The sequence below is a fragment of the Somniosus microcephalus genome, chromosome 25 (assembly GCF_052327205.1).
Source record: "Somniosus microcephalus isolate GS21.2 chromosome 25, FLI_Smic_1.0, whole genome shotgun sequence".
Lineage (NCBI taxonomy): Eukaryota > Metazoa > Chordata > Chondrichthyes > Squaliformes > Somniosidae > Somniosus > Somniosus microcephalus.
In genome coordinates, this window is record NC_141011.1 from 24,356,635 (window position 1) to 24,379,421 (window position 22,787).

Below are 22,787 nucleotides of genomic sequence, written 5' to 3' on the forward strand. Positions count from 1 at the left end.
CATTAGTTTAGTGGATGTGGCTTCGACCCATATAGATCAGGAAGGTTCCAGGGTCACTTTTCGGATCTGTGCTGAGTTTGCTGTTCTTAGCTTTGGCGGTGGTGGAGGTACTACAATTGATCTCCGTCCTTGGGCTAGGGAGGAGAAAGGAAATAAGCAAGGTTTCCACTCCTGACTCTGGTGTCTAACGGGTTTCAAGGTTGGCATCAATTTACCAGCCTGCCGCTGTTGTGCCCGATGGGGATGTAGCTAAATGCAATGTGCTATGTGTTGGAACGTGTTTCATTGTTGGAAAGTGCACATGTTTCATCAACGGGTAAGGCTTTGATGTGACGCCCTTCGTGGTAGAACTGCCTACCGACACTCGCTGTCTAGAATGGTCACTTTTGGCAAGGTAATGAGGGCCTACTGAGTCCTGCGGAACCATACTCCAGTGTAAGTCAGCACCTTCAGTAGAGGAAGGGAGAATATCCTTTTAATGAGTAAAACATGCCCATTATTGTCACCTACCGTGTCTTTGAGTGTTACAGATTTCACTGCTGTTACTATTGTACTGCTGGTTTGTATAGTGGGCAGTGTGCTTCATGTGATGCTCTTACAGGCCTCTCCACAAGCTATAGTTTGCACTTAAGAATAATATAAAATGATAATCCCATGGCATTTATTAAAACTAATGTTTCCTGCAACAGGAAAGGCCGGGGATCTTCTTGCTGATGTGACAGACGGCGGTGTATTGTGGAATGGCTTCCTCCGATTCCCCTCCTTTGCAACCAGAAGGTAGGATATTGTGATCTATGTTCCCATCAACTCTGATACACTATTGAGGGTTATTGTTATAATATAGCATGGGTAGAAACGTGATAGGTTATAGACGTAATCCCCATTTATACTGCAACCCTGCTTCCCGGGTAGCACAATATTATAAAGAAGGCTGCCTATATGCCTCCGGAGGCAGGAAACATCAACTTTGGAGGTGTTTTTGTTTCCTACCAGAGGCAAAGTGCCAGCGGTGGTGAAGATAAATGGGTGTCGCTGCTGTTACTTGATGTCGGAGCCACCATTTTATTCTGGTCACAAGCAGGCAGAGCTCTCTCTCTTCTCATATAATTGCTTCGCTGGAATGGACCGATTGAAATTCCCTTCTCAAAACTGGTAGCGAGTGGTTCCCTTTTAAATGTGTAAAATGTAAGGGTAGAAATTCCAACCGATGGCTTTGGAATGAACTAGTGGGGGCGGTTCGAAATTACGGCATTCTTGAAGTCATCGGCAATGGGTATTGGATTCAGTGTTGCTCTTTCACTAGATTTGATAGAAGAGGGCATGTCACACCGCAGGGTAGGAGAACTACTTTGCACCTGTCATTACCCAAATACCCATCTCTACAGGACCAGGCATAGCTACCTGGCAGTGCTGGAGGAGAACTGTCTTCACAGTTTGAGATCCAGCAATGAAGCAATTACAGAACTGTGTATTCTGTTGCAAGAAGGCCTACTCCTGCTCTTATTTCTTATGTTCTTCAGGCAACCTCAACCTCAGGGACCGTACTATCAGTGGCAGTAAAGGTTACCAGCACCCTCTAACTTTATGGCTCCAGCTCCCTCTAGGCCACCACAAGGAACATCTATAGTACAAGCCAAGTTGCAGTATACATATGTATCAAACAGGTGTCAGGTGCATTGCTCAGCAGGCCCTGCTCATTCATTACTTTTCCCATTGAACAGCACTTCCTAATTTCATCCCACCGCTGGGTTCCCCAAGGTGCAGGGGGTCATTGATGTTACCCATGATAAATTTAATAGAGTTCTTTTGAGGAAATAGTGGAGTGTATTGAAAATGGAAGTGCAGTGGACTTTCAAAAGGTATTTAATAAAATGCTCATTGATAAAATGAAAGTGCTTGGTGTTCTAGCCAATGAAGTACTTTTGAAGTGCAGTCACTGGTGTTGTCAGGTTTCCCAAGTGGCCATCGTGGTTCTAATGTGTGAGTAAATGATCATGCTCATTATGGTGTGAGAGCCTTTCACAATATTGGTATAGCCACAGTGGCAGTGGTAAGGAGTGTCGTGCATGATAAGCATGCTGTTACAAATTTTGAGTCTTACACCAGATATTCTCGACTTCAGCATCATTGGTCTCTCCCGTAAGTGGACCCCATGTTCCTTATGATCAGGAGTTATCTTTACTGATCAGGGGTTATCTTTACTGCTCAAATAGCTACTCATACAATGGCCTGACCTGGGGGACTAGAACAATGGACATCCCTTATTATGCAAACTGAGTACAGTAATCTCACGTTTGTCCCCATGTGTGCTTCTCCAATCTCCTAAAGGGTGCACCGAAGGACAGTTTAGTGAGAGGAGGTCAGATATAAATCAACAAGCTGATTTATTTTTCATATAATAAGTTAATGAACATAGCAGTGATTACAATGAATTATAACACTTTTCTTAACAAAAAGTATAACAGTACATGCCACACTGTCCTAGTTAGCTGGCTAAACATAACATTTCTGGCCAGTAATTTCCCTGAACCTGATCGTCACTGAGCTTAAGGAGAGTACACTCACCCTGTATCTGTTTCCTGCACTAGATCTTCCAAACTGGCTCTCAGTGTGTCCTTTCTTAGCTGGATAGGAAGTCAACAGTTTGACCTCTGACCTTCCCCACACTCTCTGTGCCTATGGATGGGCCAACTAAGCTGCCAATAAAACTAGCTACAATCTTCCTAGGTGAGAGCTCCCTGACAGCAAACCCCTGCTGGGCCATATTGAATGAAGCCGTCGGAACATATTGGGTGCAAAGTTTATTGGAATGTCTAAATGAACGCCCATTGTCTCAAACAAAATTGCTATGTGGGAATCAGCACTTCACCAGTTGGCTCATGTAGGTCTAACTTGCATCACCAACACATGGCTTCTCTGAGGATTTAATATAAACTAGACCAAAATCCTTCCATGGACAAATAGTCAAAAAGCTGGAAACATGACACATTCAAACAGCTGTAAGTTTGTCTGCAACACAGGTCAACACTACAGATGTAACAAGTTGGGAGAAAATAGTGTGCAGCGTGCATCCTTGGCCCATCTACTTCAAGACATAGAGCTCTCTTGGGTAGCTTTATCTTTGCAGCTCTCTTGATATCGAGCATACTTTTCCTCATTTGGATCCACATCTCGTGGGTGCTGAAGAGTGCAGTTACTCTGATGGTGGCCTCCTGCCAGGCCTTCTGTACAGCTCTCATCTGCGGAGAACATTCCGGGAGTACCAAACAGGATGGCTCTTCTTGCACCCGCCTCATGTAAGACCTTTACTGCAGCATTGCAGAATCTTGCCATTTTGTGACTATAGACCTCCATTGACGTTGTCTTTGATAAATCTTTGCAACAGTTACAAGTTGTGATGTTACCTGTGACTGAAATCCAACTCTCTCCCTGGCTTTACTCTCCATTAAGAGGCTGCTGCAGACCTTTAAATACCTGTAGCAGTGCTCCCAAATTCTGTCTGTTTGTGCAAGCTTGCAGGTCCCACCCACGCCGCGGAGAGAATCTGCTCTGGAAACAGGAACAGATTTGCATGAACAGTCGGACTGTACTCCATTCCTGCCCAGCTATGGTTGTACGTGGAATTTTTACCCGTTGTGTCACCTTGTATACCAGGGTTTGCATCTTCACCCTGCAGAAAGAAAGAAAGAACTTGCATTTATATAGCACCTTTCATGACCTCAGGATGTTCCAAAGCGCTTTATAACCAATTAAGTATTTTTTGAAGTGTAGTTATTGTTGTAATGTAGGAAATGCGGCCGCCAATTTGCATACAGCAAGGTCCCACAAACAGCAAAGTGATAATGATAATGATCAAGTAATCTGTTTTAGTGATGTTAGTTGAGAGATAAATATTGATGAGAATGCCGGGGAAAACTCCCCTACTCTTCTTCGAAATAGTGCTGTGAGATCTTTTACATCCAACCGAGAGGGCAGACGAGGCCTCGGTTTAATGTCACATCCAAAAGATGGCACCTCCGACATTGCAGCACTCCCTCAGTACTGCACTGAAGTGCCTGGCTAGATTTTTGTGCTCGAGTCTTTGGAGTGGGATTTGAAACCAAAAATCTTCTAACTCAGAGGCGAGAGTGCCACCACTGAGCCAAGGCTGACACCTTTATTATTATTCTTCTGAAGAGGAAAGATTTCATCCAGTTGCAGCCTCAGTACTTAGAAGATTGGCATTGTATTCATCTGCTTGGCTTCAGAATCATTGGTGTTCATAGCAGACTGCCTGATATTTGGAAAAGTCAGAGAAAAGCTGGATTTCACATCAGCCACAGACATTCCAACCTCTCTGATGTGTTTTGCAGCTCTTGTTACGACATCATTCCCGACCCATCAGGAATCCAGGCTTATCCCTGCAAGGAGACATTATCAAATCTTTGGCAACTGCTGCCAGCTAGCGGGCTTTCTGAAACAAACGCTCAGGTGCAACATTTCTACAGTAACAGAAAAAGACTTGCATTTATATAGCGCTTTATTACGTGTCTCAGAAATGTTTCAAAAACGTACACATACAATGAATCATTCGAAATGCAGTGACTTATATATAGGTAAATATAACAATACAGGAAACTCTTTATTATCTGGCACTGGCGTGGTGCCGGTTTATCAAAAAGTCCGGATTACAGAGAGTTATAGTTAAAAGGTACGAGAGCTCCATACACAGCAACAAATCCAGGCTTCCCTGTTGCTTAGCAACATGTGCAGGAACTCCGGCCACAGACCAAGCGTCCCTGTTGCTTAGCAACAAGTGCACGAACCCCAGTTACACAGCCACAGATCCAGGAACTGCCACTAATATGAAGTAAAACTTACCTGAACCTACTCCTGAATTTTACCGGTTAACAGAGATTTCCGGTTATTTAGGTGCCGGTAAATCGAGAGTTTTCTGTATGTAGGTACGTTCATGGTACCTGAAACAAAAGATTAACAAAAAAATACTCCACGCTCTGAGATAGTGGCTTTGAAATCCTGTGGGGGTTCTTCCGATCTCCCACCATAACTCTGATGGGAGACTGTTGGAATTCCCGTGGAATTTCAAAGCCAGTTCCTGTCGAGATGTGTGGTATGAATAATAAGTTGATTTTTGCCTTCACCCTCCTCTCCTGAAGGCGCCTACTCAGGCTCAGCTATGGATCTACAGGTACCAGTCACTCTCCACTATCTGCTGCAAGTGTCTACTCACGAATGTAGACCCTGAGTTTCAACAGGCTACTTGACAGTTGGGGCCATCATGACCAAGCCTGATTCTGCTCTCCAGTATCACTGGGTGAAAGCAGGAACCGTGGCCGATTCTTTTCCTCTGAAGTATTGAGGTCAACTGTAGCGCTCCAACTGTTGCTCTGACTGAATTCAGATAACTCAGCCCAGACTGGAATTTTTCTCATCTGTATGGCTTACTGGCCTAAATTTCAACAAATGAGTTCTTCTTCTTATCGTGTCCACGGACAGTCTATACATAGCCCAGCCAGAACTGGACACATTTTTGCGCCTTGTTGTTGAATTCGGCAAGATCTGCAACAGTGCAGGGTTCCTCTAACGATGGGCATTGCAGGAGATGTTGCATAGTCTGTGCCTCAGTTCCACATTCACAAGTTGTCGGGCTGGTTGAATATCCCCATTTGCTTAGTGACACCTTTGAGCAACCTACACTGGTCCTAAGTCTGTTAAGGCACTTTCAGGTTGTCCAGTTGCAATTAGCTCCTGGGGGAAGGCTTTCATCAAGTAAAATTTCCATCACTGGGGGTTGTTCAAGACTGGCGAGCCGGTCTTTCCACAAGGCGATGCGGGCTTCAGATGAGGTTGATTGTAATGGAACAACACTGTTCATGAAGCTCTTTCTTGACTTTAGACGGCTGGGTGTAGGTGTATGACAATGCAGAGGGTGTCTCTCATCTGATGTTTGACAGAGTCGTTCTTTCTTGCTGGCTACCGTTCTTCTTATATCAGGGGGAGCGATACCCGCCAGGATATATAGGCTGTTGGTGTTTGTTGATTTTAAGCAACCTGTGATAAATCGGCAGCTTGCATTCAGAACGGCATCCATCTTCTTGGCATGAGTAGACCTTTCCCATGCAGGGCAGGCGTATTCGGCAGTGGAATAGCAAAGAGCAAGTGCACTGGTTTGCAATGTTTTCGGGCTTGTTCCCCATCTTGTGTTAGTGAGCTTATTCAGGATGTTGTTTCGTACGCTCACTTTTGCCTTTGTCTTCTCGATGTGGTTCTTGAAGGTGAGGCATTGTAGTTCACGTCGCGGCCCTGTTTCAACCAATTCTACCACCACCACCCACAGCATGCCTGAAGACGGAAGTAGTCGTCGATGTCAGAAACACGGGTCTTTTTCAAGACCAGCATTGACTGTTATATCTGCTAACGTTGAAGGGTTCTCTATAGCTAAACAAATGAGTTGAAAGTACCCTATAACTGGGGAGGAACTCAAGATGCATAACCACTGGCTGCAGTTATGGCCCAGAGTTTGTTGGGGCGGGGCATCTTGTTCATGTTCGTGCACGTTTAGGTTTTAATATTTTTTGCCCACAGAGTTGCTGGAAGTTTGAGCTGGTAACGATGTGGTGAGGGCAACAGGACACCTGAGATCTTGGTGAACAATGGGACAAACAGTGTATCTCCTTCACCAATGAGATTAAAGGATTGAGAAATAAACAGAGGAAGGACAGGGAAGGAGAGTGAATTAGAGTGGGTGAATTCAATGTCAAATCAGGTTCAGAAAGATACATAAAGAGAGAGAGAAGAAAGAGACAGAAAGGAAAAGTAAAAAAATTTAACATTTAAAAAATCTCCAACAACAATTCACAACCTGAAGGAATGAGACGCCACACTTTTAATTGTTCACTTTCTGGGCAAGAGAAGTTGATTGGCTGTCATTAACAGTTATCACATCGTTAAAAGGGTACTTGCGCTGTTAATTACTAGACTTAACTTTCTGTGCGTTTAATAGGCAATTAATATGCAAATGCAGCAACCATGACAATCACGGGGAGGTTAAGCTGCCATTTTCGCGAAGCTAACGGCGGAGTGGCACAAATTGTCCAGCAACTTGTGGCGATTCGCAATTCACGGGGTATCTCTTCCTCACCGCAAGTCGCTGGCCGATTTGCACATTAATAACGCCGTGTGTTATTCAGACGCCGTTATTGTTCCAGCGAAATCTGGGCTATTGTCTCTGTCCTCCCATCTCCACAGACAAACATACATACACACAATCTCAATAAGCAGCAGCTGTTGGGAAGATCATGGTTATGGTTGCATTAATGGCTCTATTAGTGAATGCACTACACAGAGTGAAAGTGAGCCATGCAGTCCAGGAAGGTTCCACATTCAATACCTGGTCCGTACTGAGTTAGATGATCTTGGATGGGACAGTAGTCGGCAATGTTCCCGTGCAGCGCTCCAGGGGTCTCTCACAGCTGGTGAGCTAGCTTTTAAATTGATAAAAACGCGCATGTGCGGAATTTTCAATGGGCCGCGCGGCCCCAAAAAATTACAGGGAACATTGGCGGTAGCTGCACTGCTATTGGTCTCGGCATCATCCTTGAGCGAAGGAGCAGAAAAAAATCCGCTACTATTCTTTATCAATTTTCCCGATAGGTAGCACACGCCACGTGAGAATGCGATCCACATTGCCTCGGATTTCACGTTAAGATTGTTCACTTTGATGAGGTACTGGAGAGCAGCCATGCATGAGCCAATAGCTTCAGGAGAAGAAGTAGAACATTGGAGATGGGGGTGGGAAAGACGATCACTGTATGGGGGGAGTAAATATCACATCTGGCCCTGCAGGGAAGATCTGTTTTAAACAATAGGCCAACACACTTCTCTGCATGAAGTCATGGGAACTATTGGATTGGCCTTGTATACAACATAGTTTCAGGCAAAAAAAAAAGACATCGCTTGTATACCAGAGAACACTGGGATTCTTTATTTATCTAGAATCTTGACACAGGGTAGTCCAGTTCAGCTGAAAACAGTTGGTGTATGGTTAGGCCCCACTGACGTCTGATGCAACACATAGTCTTTTTCGTCAGGACAGCTGCAATAGCACATCAGCAGAAGTCTACAAAAATTGCTCTACATTTTTCAAAATTCATCGGGAAACTGCTTTGATAATCTAATAACAAAAATGTACATTTTGAGTGGGGGGGGGGGCGGAGGCGGAACAACAAAAACATATGAATCGTTTCCCCGGCAACATCCGTGGAGAGAGAAACAGAGTCAAACGTTTCAGTTTGAAGACCCTTCGTCAGGACTGAGAAAAAAGCAGGAAATGAAACAGATTAAGAAGCAAGTTTGGGGGCTGGGAAATGGGGGAGGGGATGAAAGAACAAAAGGGAAGGTCTGGGAGAGGTGAAGAGACATTAAGAGATATTCAAGGCGAGACGAGGTGGTAATAGGACAGGTAAAAAGACAAAGGATGGCTGTAGATGAAGTGTGAAATGCGCTGGCAGAGTGAGAGACAGCTGCCGTGTGGGAGAGAGAAAAAAGGGAAAAGGCACAAACCAAAAGTGTGGATAAAAAATATATAAAAATATGATAGGGGCCGAGGTTATGACCTGAAATTGTTGAACTCGATATTGAGTCCGGAAGGCTGTAAAGTGCCTAATCGGAAGATGAGGTGCTGTTCCTCGAGTTTACGGTGAGCTTCCATGGAACAATGCAAGAGGCTGTGGACGGTGAGGTCTGAGTGGGAGTGGAGTGGTGAATTAAAATGACAGGCGACCGGAAGCTCGGGGTCACCCTTACGGACTGAACGGCGGTGTTCCGCAAAGTGGTCACCCAATCTGCGTTTGGTCTCCCCAATGTAGAGGAGACCACATCGTGAGCAGCGAATACAGTATACTAGATTGCAAGAAGTACAAGTAAATCGCTGTTTCACCTGGAAGGGGTGTTTGGGGCCCTGGACAGTGGGAAGGGGGGAAGTATAAGGGCAGGTGTTGCATCTCCTGCACTTGCACGGGAATGTGCCGGGTGAAGGGGAAGGGGTGCTGGGGGTGATTGAAGAGTGGACCAGGGTGTCTCGGAGGGAGCGGTCCCTACGGAATGCTGAAAGGGGAGGGGAGGGGAAGATGTGTTTGGTGGTGGGATCACGTTCTCTACATTAGGCACTTTACAGCCTCCCGGACTTAATATCGAGTTCAACAATTTCAGATCATAACCTCGGCCCCTATCACATTTTTATATATTTTTTATCCACACTTTTGGTTTGTGCCTTTTCCTTTTTCTCTCTCCCACATGGCAGCTGTCTCTCACTCTGCCAGCGCGTTTCACACCTCATCTAGAGCCATCCTTTGTCTCTTTACCTGTCCTATTACCATCTCGTCTCACCGTGAATATCTCTTAATGTCTCTTCACCTCTCCCAGACCTTCCCCTTTGTTCTTTCATCCCCTCCCCCATTTCCCAGCCCCCAAACTTGCTTCTTAATCTGTTTCATTTCCTGCCTTTTTCTCAGTCCTGACGAAGGGTTTCGACCTGAAACGTTAACTCTATTTCTCTCTCCACAGATGTTGCCCGGCCTGCTGAGTTTTTCCAGCGTTTTCTGTTGTTATTTCGGATTTCCAGCATCCGCAGTATTTTGCAATCGTGAATCATTCCCCCCACCCCAGCTTTCCCTCTCTTGAAGATGCTGACTCCTGCTAGCGTATAGTTCTTCAAGTATTCTTCGTGTGTGGGCCCAGACTGTGTATTGGCAGGCTGTTCCACCACAGGGAGCATTACAGCTGATCCTGTCCTCACCCCAATGTTCACACACAAACTTTCCAGCAGCGGTCATTGGTTAGTGATCAGCAGTGGGAAAACTTGCAGAGTTTTACCCTTGTTATCCATGTGGTGCTGAGGTCAAATTGTGGTGACCTTACTGCTGCCCCAGCTAAGATCAGTTATAGCAGCGCAGAATGGGGGTCAACTGTGATCTGTATGGCTCAGGAATATTCCGTACAGTACATTTTCCCAAGGGTACTTGATAAGGCCCTGGAAAGCTTTGAGATTTTTTTTCCTATTCGACTTGGAAAGGATTTTGGTTTAATGCAAATTATGATGTTGCTATGATGCTAGATTCAATTCACAAAAGGTTAAGGCCTAGAAATTCGGTGGCGCCCCTTTTGATTCACCAGGGCGCCAGAAGTACCGCCCCGGAAGGAGTCGAGAGCGCCCGCCGGAAATTCAGTTTCAGCGCCCCAAACGGAAGCACGGCGCTACTCGAGGCGCCCCGCATCCGTCTTGGGGCGTTGCAACTGAAAATCGCAGTGCAACGTGCCGCAGCGCCACACGCTGTGGCACGGCGCGCTGCGGTACTGCAGGCCTTCCTCCCCTTCTTAAAGGGGTGGGGCCTGCTGCAGCGCGATCGGAGATCGCGAGTGAAGGCAAAAGAGCCCGGCACCGAGGAGAAGTGCCGGGCTCTTGGGACACAGCCGGCACAACGCGGGGGGTGGGGGCTCAGGAGGCCAGGGATGGCGGCGTGAAGAGGTGCTGGCAGGCGGCCAGCAAAAAAAATGGCTGCCCCGCACCTCTACCGCCGCAGGTAGGCTCCCCTGAACCGGTCGCAAATTGCGACCGGCGTTACAGCAGGGGGCTGTGGTAAACCACTTTTGTCGTTCACTATCGTTACACTATAGTTATCACTGTTATATCGTTACTCTATGGTTATCACTGTTCACACTGTTGTATCACTATACGAGGTCGCCTCTTGTCACGCTGTTATACCTGGGCTGACCACTGCTGACTCCGCCCATGGCTCCACCTACCTGCCCAGGTATAAAGGTGGCCGACTGGCTGGTATTCCTCCTTGTTGGATCCGATCACCCACGAGGGTGGGCTCTGTTATTTAGCCAATAAAACCTATAGTTACTTTCTTAACTCGTCGCTTTTCATTGGATGAATTGATAGGTATATCAATTTTATAGGCTAAATTTTAAAATGTCGACACTTGAGCAGTCAAACGACCAGTCAAACGACCAGCCAAGCGACCAGCCAGACGCCCAGCTACAACAGCCACAGCAGCCAGCCTGGCTGCGAGCCCTCCGACCACCGTACCTGGATCTAAACCCACAGGCAGCAAACTCAGCCCTCGACTTCGAACACTGGCTGAGCTGTTTCGAATCCTACCTGGGAGAATCCGGCGTGCCTCAGAAATCCATGCTAAGAGTTCTGACCGCCCAAGTGAGCCCTAAAGTATTCGCACTCATCCGGGACCTTAAAACATACGAAGCCGCCATCAACCTGCTGAAACAACAGTACCGGAGCCCGGTAAACTCCATGTATGCCAGACACCTCCTAAGATCCCGCCCGCAACAGCCAGGAGAGTCGGTAGATGAATTTTTACGGGCGCTACAAGCACTCGGCAGGGACTGTGACTTTAAAGCGGTATCAGCGGCAGGAAATACTGAAGATAATGTCCGCGATGCCTTCGTGAAAGGCCTGCGGTCCAACTACGCACGGCAAAGACTTCTTGAAGCAAAGGACCTTGACCTGAACACAGCTGCAGCCCTCGCTCGCTCCCTAGAAGTGGCCCATCGGGACCTTGAGGTGTACTCCAGGTACAGTAATTTGCGACCCTGGGACTCGGGACCGACCCCGACCGCGATACCCCTCGCAGCGCCGCCCCTGGGACCTACCTCTGCGTCGGCATCCCGGACCCGATCGGGACTGCCACCCCCGGTACCGGCTGCGACTTCGGACCCCCGCGATCGGGCCGCCGGCTGCTTCTTCTGCGGCCAGGCGAAACATCCTAGGGCGCGCTGCCCAGCGAGAAACGCGACGTGCTCAAGCTGCCTGAAGAAAGGCCACTTTGCTAAGGCCTGCAGAGGCCAACAGAGATCAACAGAGGCCAGCAGTGCCTCATGCGAGTTGTGGGGGCGGCCATCTTCCATCAAGGCCACAGATGCCAGCATCCCCACGTGTGAGTCATGGGGGCGGCCATCTTTGATCCAGGCAACCGACACCAGCAGTGCCTCATGTGAGTTGTGGGGGCAGCCATCTTCTCCGCCATTTTGTCCAACCTCGTGGGTGCCGCCATTTTATCCACCACGCTTGACCGCCACCTTGCCTCCAGACCCGACCACCGCCTCACCCGCAGACTACAGCAGCTCGCTCAGCCATACACTAGCCTCCGTCACACTGGACCAAGCCCGCCCGCACCACCTGTCCAAGTCCATGATGGACATCAAAGTAAACGGCCGCGCCACGACCTGCCTGTTCGACAGCGGAAGCACGGAGAGTTTCATCCACCCAGACACGGTGAGCCACTACTCCCTCACTGTCCGGCCAACGCGCAACCGGATCTCGATGGCATCGAGGTCCCACGCCACAGACATCAGCGGCTACTGTGTCGTGACCCTGTCGGTTAAGGGCACGGAGTATAAACATTTTAAACTCCTCGTCCTCCCCCAGCTCTGCGCTGCCGTCCTACTAGGGCTGGACTTCCAATCCCACCTCCAAAGCGTCACTCTAGCATACGGCGGACACCTCCCCCCACTCACAGTCGACAACCAGCAGCCTTTAAACCGCCCACCGCGCAACACCTGCGGCCTATCCACCCTCAAGGTCCCGCCACCTTCCCTGTTCGCTAACCTCACCCCCGACTGCAAACCCGTCGCTACCAAGAGCAGGCGGTACAGCGCCGGGGACAGAGCCTTCATTAGCTCTGAGGTGCAGCGTCTCCTGAAGGAGGGCATCATCGAGGGGAGCAGCAGCCCCTGGCGTGCCCAGGTCGTGGTCGTTAAGACCGGCAATAAAAACCGCCTGGTCATCGACTACAGCCAGACCATAAACCGGTACACCCAGCTGGACGCATACCCCCTTCCCCGCATATCTGATATGGTCAATCAGATTGCACAATACCGAGTATTCTCTACCATCGCCCTTAAGTCGGCCTACCACCAACTCCCTTTCCGCCCTGAGGACCGCCAGTATACCGCCTTCGAGGCGAATGGCCGCCTCTACCACTTCCTTAGGGTTCCCTTCGGCGTCACCAACGGGGTTTCGGTCTTCCAAAGGGAGATGGACCGGATGGTTGACCAGAACGGGCTGCACGCCACGTTCCCCTATCTAGATAACGTCACCATCTGCGGCCGCGACCGGCAGGACCATGATGTTAATCTGGAGAGATTCCTCCGTACGGCCCAACGGCTGAACCTCACCTACAATAAGGAGAAATGTGTGTTTAACACCTCACGCCTTGCCATCCTCGGCTGCGTAGTAGAGGACGGACTCATCGGCCCCGACCCCGAAAGAATGCGCCCCCTCATGGAGTTACCCCTCCCCCACTGCCCAAAGGCGCTGAAGAGAACCCTGGGGCTCTTCGCCTACTATGCCCAATGGGTGCCCAATTATGCGGACAAAGCCAGACCCCTCATGAAGTCCACATCCTTCCCCCTTACGGAGGAAGCGTGCGCTGCCTTCTCCCTCATTAAGGGAGACATTGCTAAGGCCACAATGCACGCGGTGGATGAGTCCATCCCCTTCCAAGTGGAGAGCGATGCATCCGACTTCGCCCTAGCCGCTACCCTTAACCAGGAGGGGAGACCGGTGGCCTTCTTCTCAAGGACCCTACAGGGCCCTGAGATCCGACACTCGTCGGTCGAGAAGGAGGCCCAGGCGATTGTGGAGGCTGTACGACGCTGGAGGCACTACCTGGCAGGCAAACGATTTACCCTCCTCACCGACCAGCGTTCGGTTGCTTTTATGTTTAATAACAAGCTGAGGGGTAAAATCAAGAACGACAAGATCTTGAGGTGGAGAATCGAACTCTCCACCTATGATTATGATATCTTGTACCGGCCAGGTAAGCTGAACGAACCCCCTGATGCTCTATCACGAATTACATGCGCCAACGCGCAAATTGATAGACTTCAGACCCTCCACAACGACCTCTGCCACCCCGGAGTCACCAGACTTTACCACTTCATTAAGGCCCGCAACCTGCCCTACTCCATCGAGGAGGTCAGGACCATGACCAGGAACTGCCAGACCTGTGCCGAGTGCAAACCGCATTTCTTTAGGCCGGACAGAGCAAGCCTGATCAAGGCCACCCGCCCCTTCGAGCGCTTGAGCATCGATTTTAAGGGGCCCCTCCCGTCCTCTGACCGTAATGTGTACTTCCTCAACATTGTTGATGAGTACTCCCGTTTCCCCTTCGCCTTCCCCTGCCCAGACATGACCAGTACCACGGTCATTAAATGCCTGAACGACCTCTTCGCCTTGTTCGGGTTCCCAAACTATATACATAGTGACCGGGGCTCCTCCTTCATGAGCGAGGAACTCCGCCAGTTCCTACTAGCAAGAGGTATTGCTGCAAGCAGGACCACCAGCTACAACCCTCGAGGGAACGGCCAGGTGGAAAGAGAGAACGTGACTGTATGGAAGGCCGTCCTCTTAGCCTTAAAGTCTAAGGGCCTCCCAACCTCCCGCTGGCAGGAAGTCCTCCCGGCAGCGCTGCATTCCATCCGGTCACTACTTTGCACTGCCATTAACGCCACCCCCCATGAACGAATGTTTGTTTTCCCCAGGAAGTCGACTACGGGAACCACACTACCAACCTGGCTGACCTCTCCGGGGCCCGTCCTGCTGCGAAAGCACGTGAGGGCCCATAAAACGGACCCCATGGTTGAGAGGGTGAACCTCCTGCACGCCAACCCTCAGTACGCCTATGTGGCATACCCAGACGGGCGGGAGGACACAGTCTCCTTGCGAGACCTCGCACCCTCGGGCATTCCGGAGACACCACCTTCACCCCCCCCCCCGATTCCAGCTCAGGTAGATGGCATGCCGGAACCCCACGAGCCCTCGCCGACCACGCAGACACCAGCATCACCACCGGAGAATGCAACACCGCCGCTGCGACGATCGGAAAGGCTTACGAGGCCTCCGGACAGACTGACATACCAGAACTGGTAGTACACATCACCCCGCCGGACTCAAATCTAAACAAGGGGTGAATGTGGTGAACCACTTTTGTCGTTCACTATCGTTACACTATAGTTATCACTGTTATATCGTTACTCTATGGTTATCACTGTTCACACTGTTGTATCACTATACGAGGTCGCCTCTTGTCACGCTGTTATACCTGGGCTGACCACTGCTGACTCCGCCCATGGCTCCACCTACCTGCCCAGGTATAAAGGTGGTTGACTGGCTGGTATTCCTCCTTGTTGGATCACCCACGAGGGTGGGCTCTGTTATTTAGCCAATAAAAACCTATAGTTACTTTCTTAACTCGTCGCTTTTCATTGGATGAATTGATAGGTATATCAGGGGCACTACCAAATTTTGTGATCGGGGTGGTAGCGGGGCGCTGCACACACCGATGACGTCATCGGTGGCGGCTCAGCGCTACCGGCTAACGCCGCCATTAGTGCCCCTCTAAATTTCGCGGGCGGCGTGGCCAGTGGCGCTAAACCCACTAAGTGCCCTCTTCAGGCGCTAACTGGTGGCGCAGCCCACTGAATTTCTAGGCCTAAATTCCCAGAGAGGCTAGCTATCTGGGATGTTGCTTAGGACAAACTAGCTGGAATTTTTTTTTGTTTGTTCGTTTATGGGATGTGGACGTCGCTGGCAAGGCCAGCATTTATTGCCCATCCCTAGTTGCTCTTGAGAAGGTGGTGGTGAGCTGCTTTCTTGAAACGCTGCAGTCCGTGTGGTGAAGGTACTCCCACAGTGCTGTTAGGTAGGGAGTTCCAGGATTTTGACCCAGCGACGATGAAGGAACGGCGATATACTTCTAAGTCAGGATGCTGTGTGACTTGGAGGGGAACTTGAAGGTGGTGGTGTTCCCATGCATCTGCTGCCCTTGTCCTTCTAGGTGGAAGAGGTCACGGTTTGGGAGGTGTTGCCGAAGAAGCCTTGGCGAGTTGCTGCAGTGCATCTTGTAGATGGTACCCACTGCAGCCCAGGTGCGCCGGTGGTGGAGGGAGTGAATGTTTAATGTGGTAGATGGGGTGCCAATCAACGTGCTGCTTTGTCCTGGATGGTGTCGAGCTTCTTGAGTGTTGTTGGAGCTGCACTCATCCAGGCAAGTGGAGAGTATTCCATCACACTCCTTACTTGTGTCTTGTAGATGGTAGAAAGGCTTCGGGGAGTCAGGAGGTGGGACACTCGCCGCAGAATACCTAGCCTCTGACCTGCTCTTGTTGCCACAGTATTTATGTGGCTGGTCCAGTTAAGTTTCTGGTCAGTGGTGACCCCCCAGGATGTTGATGTGGGGGATTCGACGATGGTAATGCCGTTGAATGTCAAGGGGCGGTGGTTAGACTCTCGCTTGTTGGAGATAGTCATTGCCTGGCACTTCTGTGGCGCAGATGTTACCTGCCACTTATCAGCCCAAGCCTGAACGTCGTTCAGGTCTTGTTGCATGCGGGCATGGACTGCTTCATTATCTGAGGAGTTGTGAATGGCACTGAACACTGTGCAGTCATCAGCGAACATCCTCATTTCTGACCTTATGTTGGAGGGAAGGTCATTGATGAAGCAGCTGAAGCTGGTTGGGCCGAAGACACTGCCCTGAGGAACTCCTGCAGCGATGTTCTGGGGCTGTGATGATTGACCTTCAATCGTAACAACCATCTACCTTTGTGCTAGGTATGACTCCAGCCAGTGGAGAGTTTTTCCCCCAATTCCCATTGACTTCAGTTTTACTAGGGCTCCTTCATGCCACACTTGGTCAAATGCTGCCTTGATGTCGAGGGCAGTCACTCTCACTTCTCCTCTGGAATTCAGCTTCTTTGTCCATGTGTGGACCAAGGTTGTAATGAGGTCGGGAGCTGAACGGAACCCAAACTCGGCATCAGTGAGCAGGTTATTGGTGAGTAAGTGCCGCTTGATAGCACTATCGATGATACCTTCCATCACTGCTGATGATTGAGAGTAGACTGATGCGGCGGTAATTGGTTGGATTGGATTTGTCCTGCCTTTTTTGAACAGGACATACCTGGGCAGTTTTCCACATTGTCGGATAGATGCCAGTGTTGTAGCTGTACTGGAACAGCTTGGCTAGAGGCTAGTTCTGGAGCACAAGTCTTCAGCACAATAGCTGGGATGTTGTCGGGGCCCATAGCCTTTTCTGTATCCAGTGCGCTCAGCCGTTTCTTGATATCATGTGGAGTGAACCGAATTGGCTGAAGACTGGCTTCTGTGATGGTGGGGACCTCAGCAGGAGGCCGATATGGATGATCCACTCGGCACTTCTGGCTGAAGTTGGTTGCAAACGCTTCAGCCTTGTCTTTTGCACTCACGTGCTGGGCTCCATCATCATTGAGGATGGGGATATTCATGGAGCCTCCTCCTCCCGTTAGTTGTTTAATGGTCCACCACCATTCACGACTGGATGTGACAGGACTGCAGAGCTTTGATCTGATCCGTTGATTGTGGGATCACTTAGCCCTGTCTATAGCATGCTGCTTCTGCTTTTTAGCATGCATGTAGTCCTGTGTTGCAGCTTCCCCAGGTTGGCACCACATTTTGAGGTATGCTTGGTGCTGCTCCTGGCATGCTTCTTCTACACTCCGCATTGAACCAGGTTTGGTCCCCTGGCTTGATGGTAATGGTAGAGTGAGGGATATGCTGGGCCATGAGGTTACAGATTGTGGTGGAATACAATTCTGCTGCTGATGGCCCACAGCACCTCGTGGATGCCCAGTTTTGAGCTGCTAGATCTGTCCTGAATCTAACCCATTTAGCAGGGTGGTAGTGCCACACAACACGATGGAGGGTGTCCTGATTGTGAAGACGGGACTTCGTCTCCTCAATGACTGTGCGGTGGTCACTGCTACCAATACTGTCATGGACAGATGCATCTGCGACAGGTAGATTGGTGAGGACGAGGTCAAGTAGGTTTTTCCCTCGTGTTGGTTCTCTCACCACCTGTCGCAGATTGGGTGATTGGGCAAAAGCATGGCAGATGCAATATAACGTGGATAAATGTGAGGTTATCCACTTTGGTGGCAAAAACAGGAAGGCAGATTATTATCTGAATGGCAATAAATTGGGAGAAGGGGAATTGCAACGAGACCTGGGTGTCCTTGTGCACCAGTCGCTGAAGGTAAGCATGCAGGTGCAGCAGGCGGTTAAGAAGGCAAATGGTATGTTGGCCTTCGTAGCGAGAGGGTTTGAGTACAGGAACAAGGATGTCTTGCTGCAGTTGTACAGGGCCTTGGTGAGACCACATCTTGAGTATTGTGTGCAGTTTTGGTCGCCTTATCTGAGGAAGGACGTTCTTGCCATGGAGGAGTTCAACAAAGATTCACCAGGCTGATACGTCATTCCTGCCATCCCAGGTATGAGGAGAGATTGGGACAATTGGGCTTGTACTCGCTGGAGTTTAGAAGAATGAGAGGGGATCTTATTGAAACTTATAAAATTCTGACAGGATTGGACAGACTAGATGCAGGAAGGATGTTCCCGATAGTCGGGAAGTCCAGAACCAGGGGTCACAGTCTAAGGATAAGGGGTAAGCCATTTAGGACAGAAATGAGGAGGAATTTCTTCACCCAGAGAGTGGTGAACCTGTGGAATTCTCTACCACAGAAGGCAGTAGAAGCCAATTCATTAAATATATTCAAGAAGGAGTTGGATATATTTCTTAAGGCTAAAGGGATCCAGGGGTATGGGGAGAAAGCAGGGACCGGGTACTGAAATTTGATGATCAGCCATGATCTCATTGAATGGCGGAGCAGGCTCGAAGGGCTGAATGGCCTACTCCTGCTCCTATCTTCTATGCTTCTATGTCGCAGGCCCAGACTGGCAGCTGTGTCCTTCAGGACTCGGCCAGCAGTGATGCTACCGAGCCACTCTTGGTGATGGACGTTGACCTTGCTACTCTCAGTGCTGCTTCCAAGTGGTGTTCAACATGGTGGAGTACTGATTCATCAGCTGAGGGAGGGCAGTAGGTGGCAATCAGCAGGAGGTTTCCTTGTCCATGCTTGACCTGAAGCCCTGAGACTTCATGGGGTCCGGAGTCAATGTTGAGGACTCCCAGGGCCACTCCTTCCCGACTGTGCCGCCACCCCTGGTGGGTCTGTCCTGCCGGTGGGACAGGGATGGTGATGGAGGAGTTTGGGACATTGGCTGAAAGGTATGATTCTGTGAGTATGACTGTCTGTGGGACAGCTCTCCCAATTTTGGCACAAGTCCCCAGATGTTGGTGAGGAGAACTTTTCAGGGTTGATTGGGCTGGGTGTGCCGTTGCCGTGTCCAGGTCGAAGCTGGGTGGTCCGTCCATTTTGTTTCATAGCAGTTTGTTACAACTGAGTGGCTTGCTGGGCCATTTCAGAGGGCAGTTAAGAGTCAACCACATTGCTGTGGGTCTGGAGTCACATATAGGCCAGACTGGGTAAGGACGGCAGATTTCGTTCCCTAAAGGACATTAGTGAACCAGATGGGTTTTTACGACAATCCGATAGTTTCATGGTTACTATTACTGATACTGGCTTTTTATTAGATTTATTTAATTAGCTGAATTTAAATTCCCCAGCTGCCGTGGTGGGAATTTGAACTCACGTCTCTGGATCATTAGTCCAGGCCTCTGAATTACTAGCCCAGTGACATTACCATTATGCTACCGTTCCCTGGAATGCTAGACAAGTACCTCAGATTTGTATTATCACATACCATATCAGATTGAGACAATGGGAGATGTTTCCACCTTTTATGAAGAATGGTTGGTTTTCATTCAGAGGTGCCCGGCACTGGGTTTAGCTAAACAGACAATGTAGTTGCCATGGCTCCTACACAAAGCAGGGTTGTAGGTGTTCTGATTCAGGACAGTAGAACATGTAATTCTTGCTGTAGCAGAGTCCATAAATTCTTTTAAAGGGGAATTAGGTGGTGGCTTGAAAAAGAGGAACATTGAAGGGTATGGGCAAAAAGTCAGGAGGGTAGGTTTAGATGCTGTTCATAGGGAGAAGAACACCAACACAGACTTGGTGGCCAAATGACTTGTTTCAGTACTGTAACGTCTATGATTCTGTGTTGACTTTGTGCAGGGTTGTTTCCATTGGTTCATGAATAGTTAACCAGGGACATAGATTTAAGATTGCTTTTTGAAGAATAAAGGAGGAACTTCGAAGAAATAGATTTAGGATTAACACTAGAAGAATGAAACAGGAAGTTAGAAGAATTTCTTTCACACAGGGTTATTAGGATGTGGAATATGTTATCGCAAGAAATAGAATATAACATCGCTTGAAGATAATTGGATAAGTACTTCAAAAAGAAAGATATAAAAGGCCAGAAGAAAAGGGCAGGGAAATAGGATTACAACAGATACCACCAGCTGAAGAACTAGCACTGGTACTGGCAAATGGCCACCTTGTGTGCTGTAATTTCTATGATTCTATGCCCCACTGACCCACAGAGGGCGTGTGGTGAATCAATGTTATTCGGTGATGTACAGGTTTGTGCTGCTGGATTAATATTTATGGAATACTAATGTACCACTTTGATGTTGATAACTGGCTTGAAACACATTCCTACATGTTGAAAAACTATATTTTAGAAAGGCTCACAGAGGATGATGTTGGTGCAATCTATTGAAGCTGCACTGTAGACTGATGCTGCATTGTTTGTCTCCTCTGTGCTAATATGCGAGGGGTGGGGGCAGTGGAGAAGGGGGATGGCGGTTACTGAATAAAGACTAGACACTTTCCAATGGGGAGGGAAGGAAAATTGGGGGATTTTCAGCCCAACGTGTTTTAGCACAACTTCCTGTTATCGACGTTAGAACATCATTTTGGTGGAGATCTGGACACCTGCACTCGGAACCAGATAGTGTCAGGTGACAAAAAAAATTTCAGTGCAAATTTTAATTGAAAATTACAAGAAAAGTGTCTTGCTATATAGTACCTCACGACTCAGACTGAAGTGATGTGAGCTTTGTTTTAACACTTATTATCAGAAAGTACATCAACTTTTATACAGCATGTATTACAGTATATACAAGATTTGGCATTAGTGATGGAAGTTTAAATGGTTTATTTTGTGAGTATAAAGTACAAGTGAGTGATCCATGACAATTCCCTCCCCCCCGACAATTTTCTTCACTCATCTGAAGACATAGGGGGAAAAATTTGGTTGCTTTGCGCCTCCCGTTAGCGCCCTAAATGGGGCGCAAAGCAACTAGCGCCCGGGCACGGCGATATTTGCGCCGCTCGCTAAATTGACCAGACATTTTGCTGCAGCACTAAACACTACCGCCACAATCTCCTGCAGCTGCAGATCGTGACGTCAATCGAGCGTGTAGCGCCCCGGACCGGATATTGAGTGGCGCCCCTTGTCTTACCGCCTGCCGCTAGCAACGACAGGTTGAGGGGAGCGTTTTGCAGTCGGGAAGGGACTGGGGGAGCGCTATTTAAAGGTGACCGTTTCCTGCCTTTTTTTGTCGGTGACATTTTTGCACCACGCATTCAGCGAGAGAGAGAGAGAGACTTCTGGAGAGATTCAACGCTGTGTGAAGGAGTTTTGGGTACTGAGCAGCACTTTGCAGGTTCATTTTGATTTGACCTTCCTTGTATCGATTTAGAAGAGACTGTGGGGGCTGCACTCTGAGCTCTTTCCCTGGGCCTCTCCATTGTTTTTTCCAACAGATTTGATGTACAGGTCTCTCCAGGCCGAGATTCAAGGCTGCAATGAGCAGGGTGTGGATGGAGAGTAAGATCGACCCTCCCCTTTAAGAACTGGCCGGCGCCATTGTGTCTGTGTTCCATTGCTGACTGACATCACATGAGCTTCGCCAGCGCTGTGAGGTAGCGCCTCACTCCTCGGTGTTAGCGCCTTAAGAGAGGTGTGTAGTGCCTGATTTAGCGCTCCAATCACCTCCAAGGGCGATAGAAGCCAAATTTGCAGTCAGAGACGATAATTAGCGCCAGGCGCTGAACTTTGCGCCCGGCCGATAATCGCGCCCCAAACGGGGCGATACCCAATTTCTCCCCCATAGGCTCATGCTTGTGTCTGATACTGTGGGCACCATGCAGGCCTCCTGTACCTTGCCCAGGTGGCCATGTTATTCTTTACGTGTGAGCTTAGTCAGTGAGGGTTGGCAGCTGAGCCCAATCCACACTTTCCTGGATAGCGATCAGGACCAGGAAGCGGACTGATTTTGCTGCTCCTTCGTCTGAGAATCCTGAGGCCAAATGTAGGCACTAACACCTTAGATGAGTTAATTGAGCACAGAACAGGAGGTAACTTACAATATTTACTCGAGGGAACACTCTTGACTCATCATTAATAATCCAATATCTCTCCCTGTTCCGAAGGGTATTTCTTAACTATGTTCTGGAGTGGGACAGACGCCTTTATCAAGTGAAATCTGTTAGCGCATTTCCATTTTCAGTGCAGCTAATTATTACAATTCTAATGCATAAACATCTGTGGAGTACCCTCACCATACAATCAAGAAGCAAAACCCAGTGGTTTAGTTGGTAACTACCTAATGCAGTATTAAACCATAAAGATCAAGAAGGGCCCAGACTTGATCCTCCAGTGTCTGTTGAAATAACTGGTTGCAGCTGGGGTGATGATAGAGCAGCTTTAGGTGGTCTCAGTGGTCTCTGGCTAGAGAGGGGAGAATTGGACAGGATTACAACTCCAGATTACCATCCGGTGATCGCTGTTAATAACTAGGTTTGTGTGGATGTCAGGATTCGGCTCCGCTGTGATGTCACACATGGTAGAATAGCCAGCGACACTGACTGGGCTCTTGCACAAAGAATGACCGCTTGGGTGAGGTACCAGAGGT

At 48.9% G+C, this 22,787-nt stretch overlaps 1 protein-coding gene across 4 annotated transcripts in view; it reads left to right on the forward strand.

Annotated features, from left to right (window-relative positions):
- The window catches only part of LOC147100545 (rho guanine nucleotide exchange factor 10-like protein), a 179,007-nt gene that overhangs the window by 17,549 nt on the left and 138,671 nt on the right, over positions 1-22,787 (forward strand). For all 4 annotated transcript variants that reach the window (XM_085966906.1, XM_085966907.1, XM_085966908.1 and 1 more), the window contains exon 2: positions 690-777. In XM_085966906.1, the coding sequence (XP_085823032.1) occupies positions 741-777 (37 nt within the window). In that variant the 5' untranslated portion in view covers positions 690-740. The remainder of the gene's footprint in view (positions 1-689; positions 778-22,787) is intronic.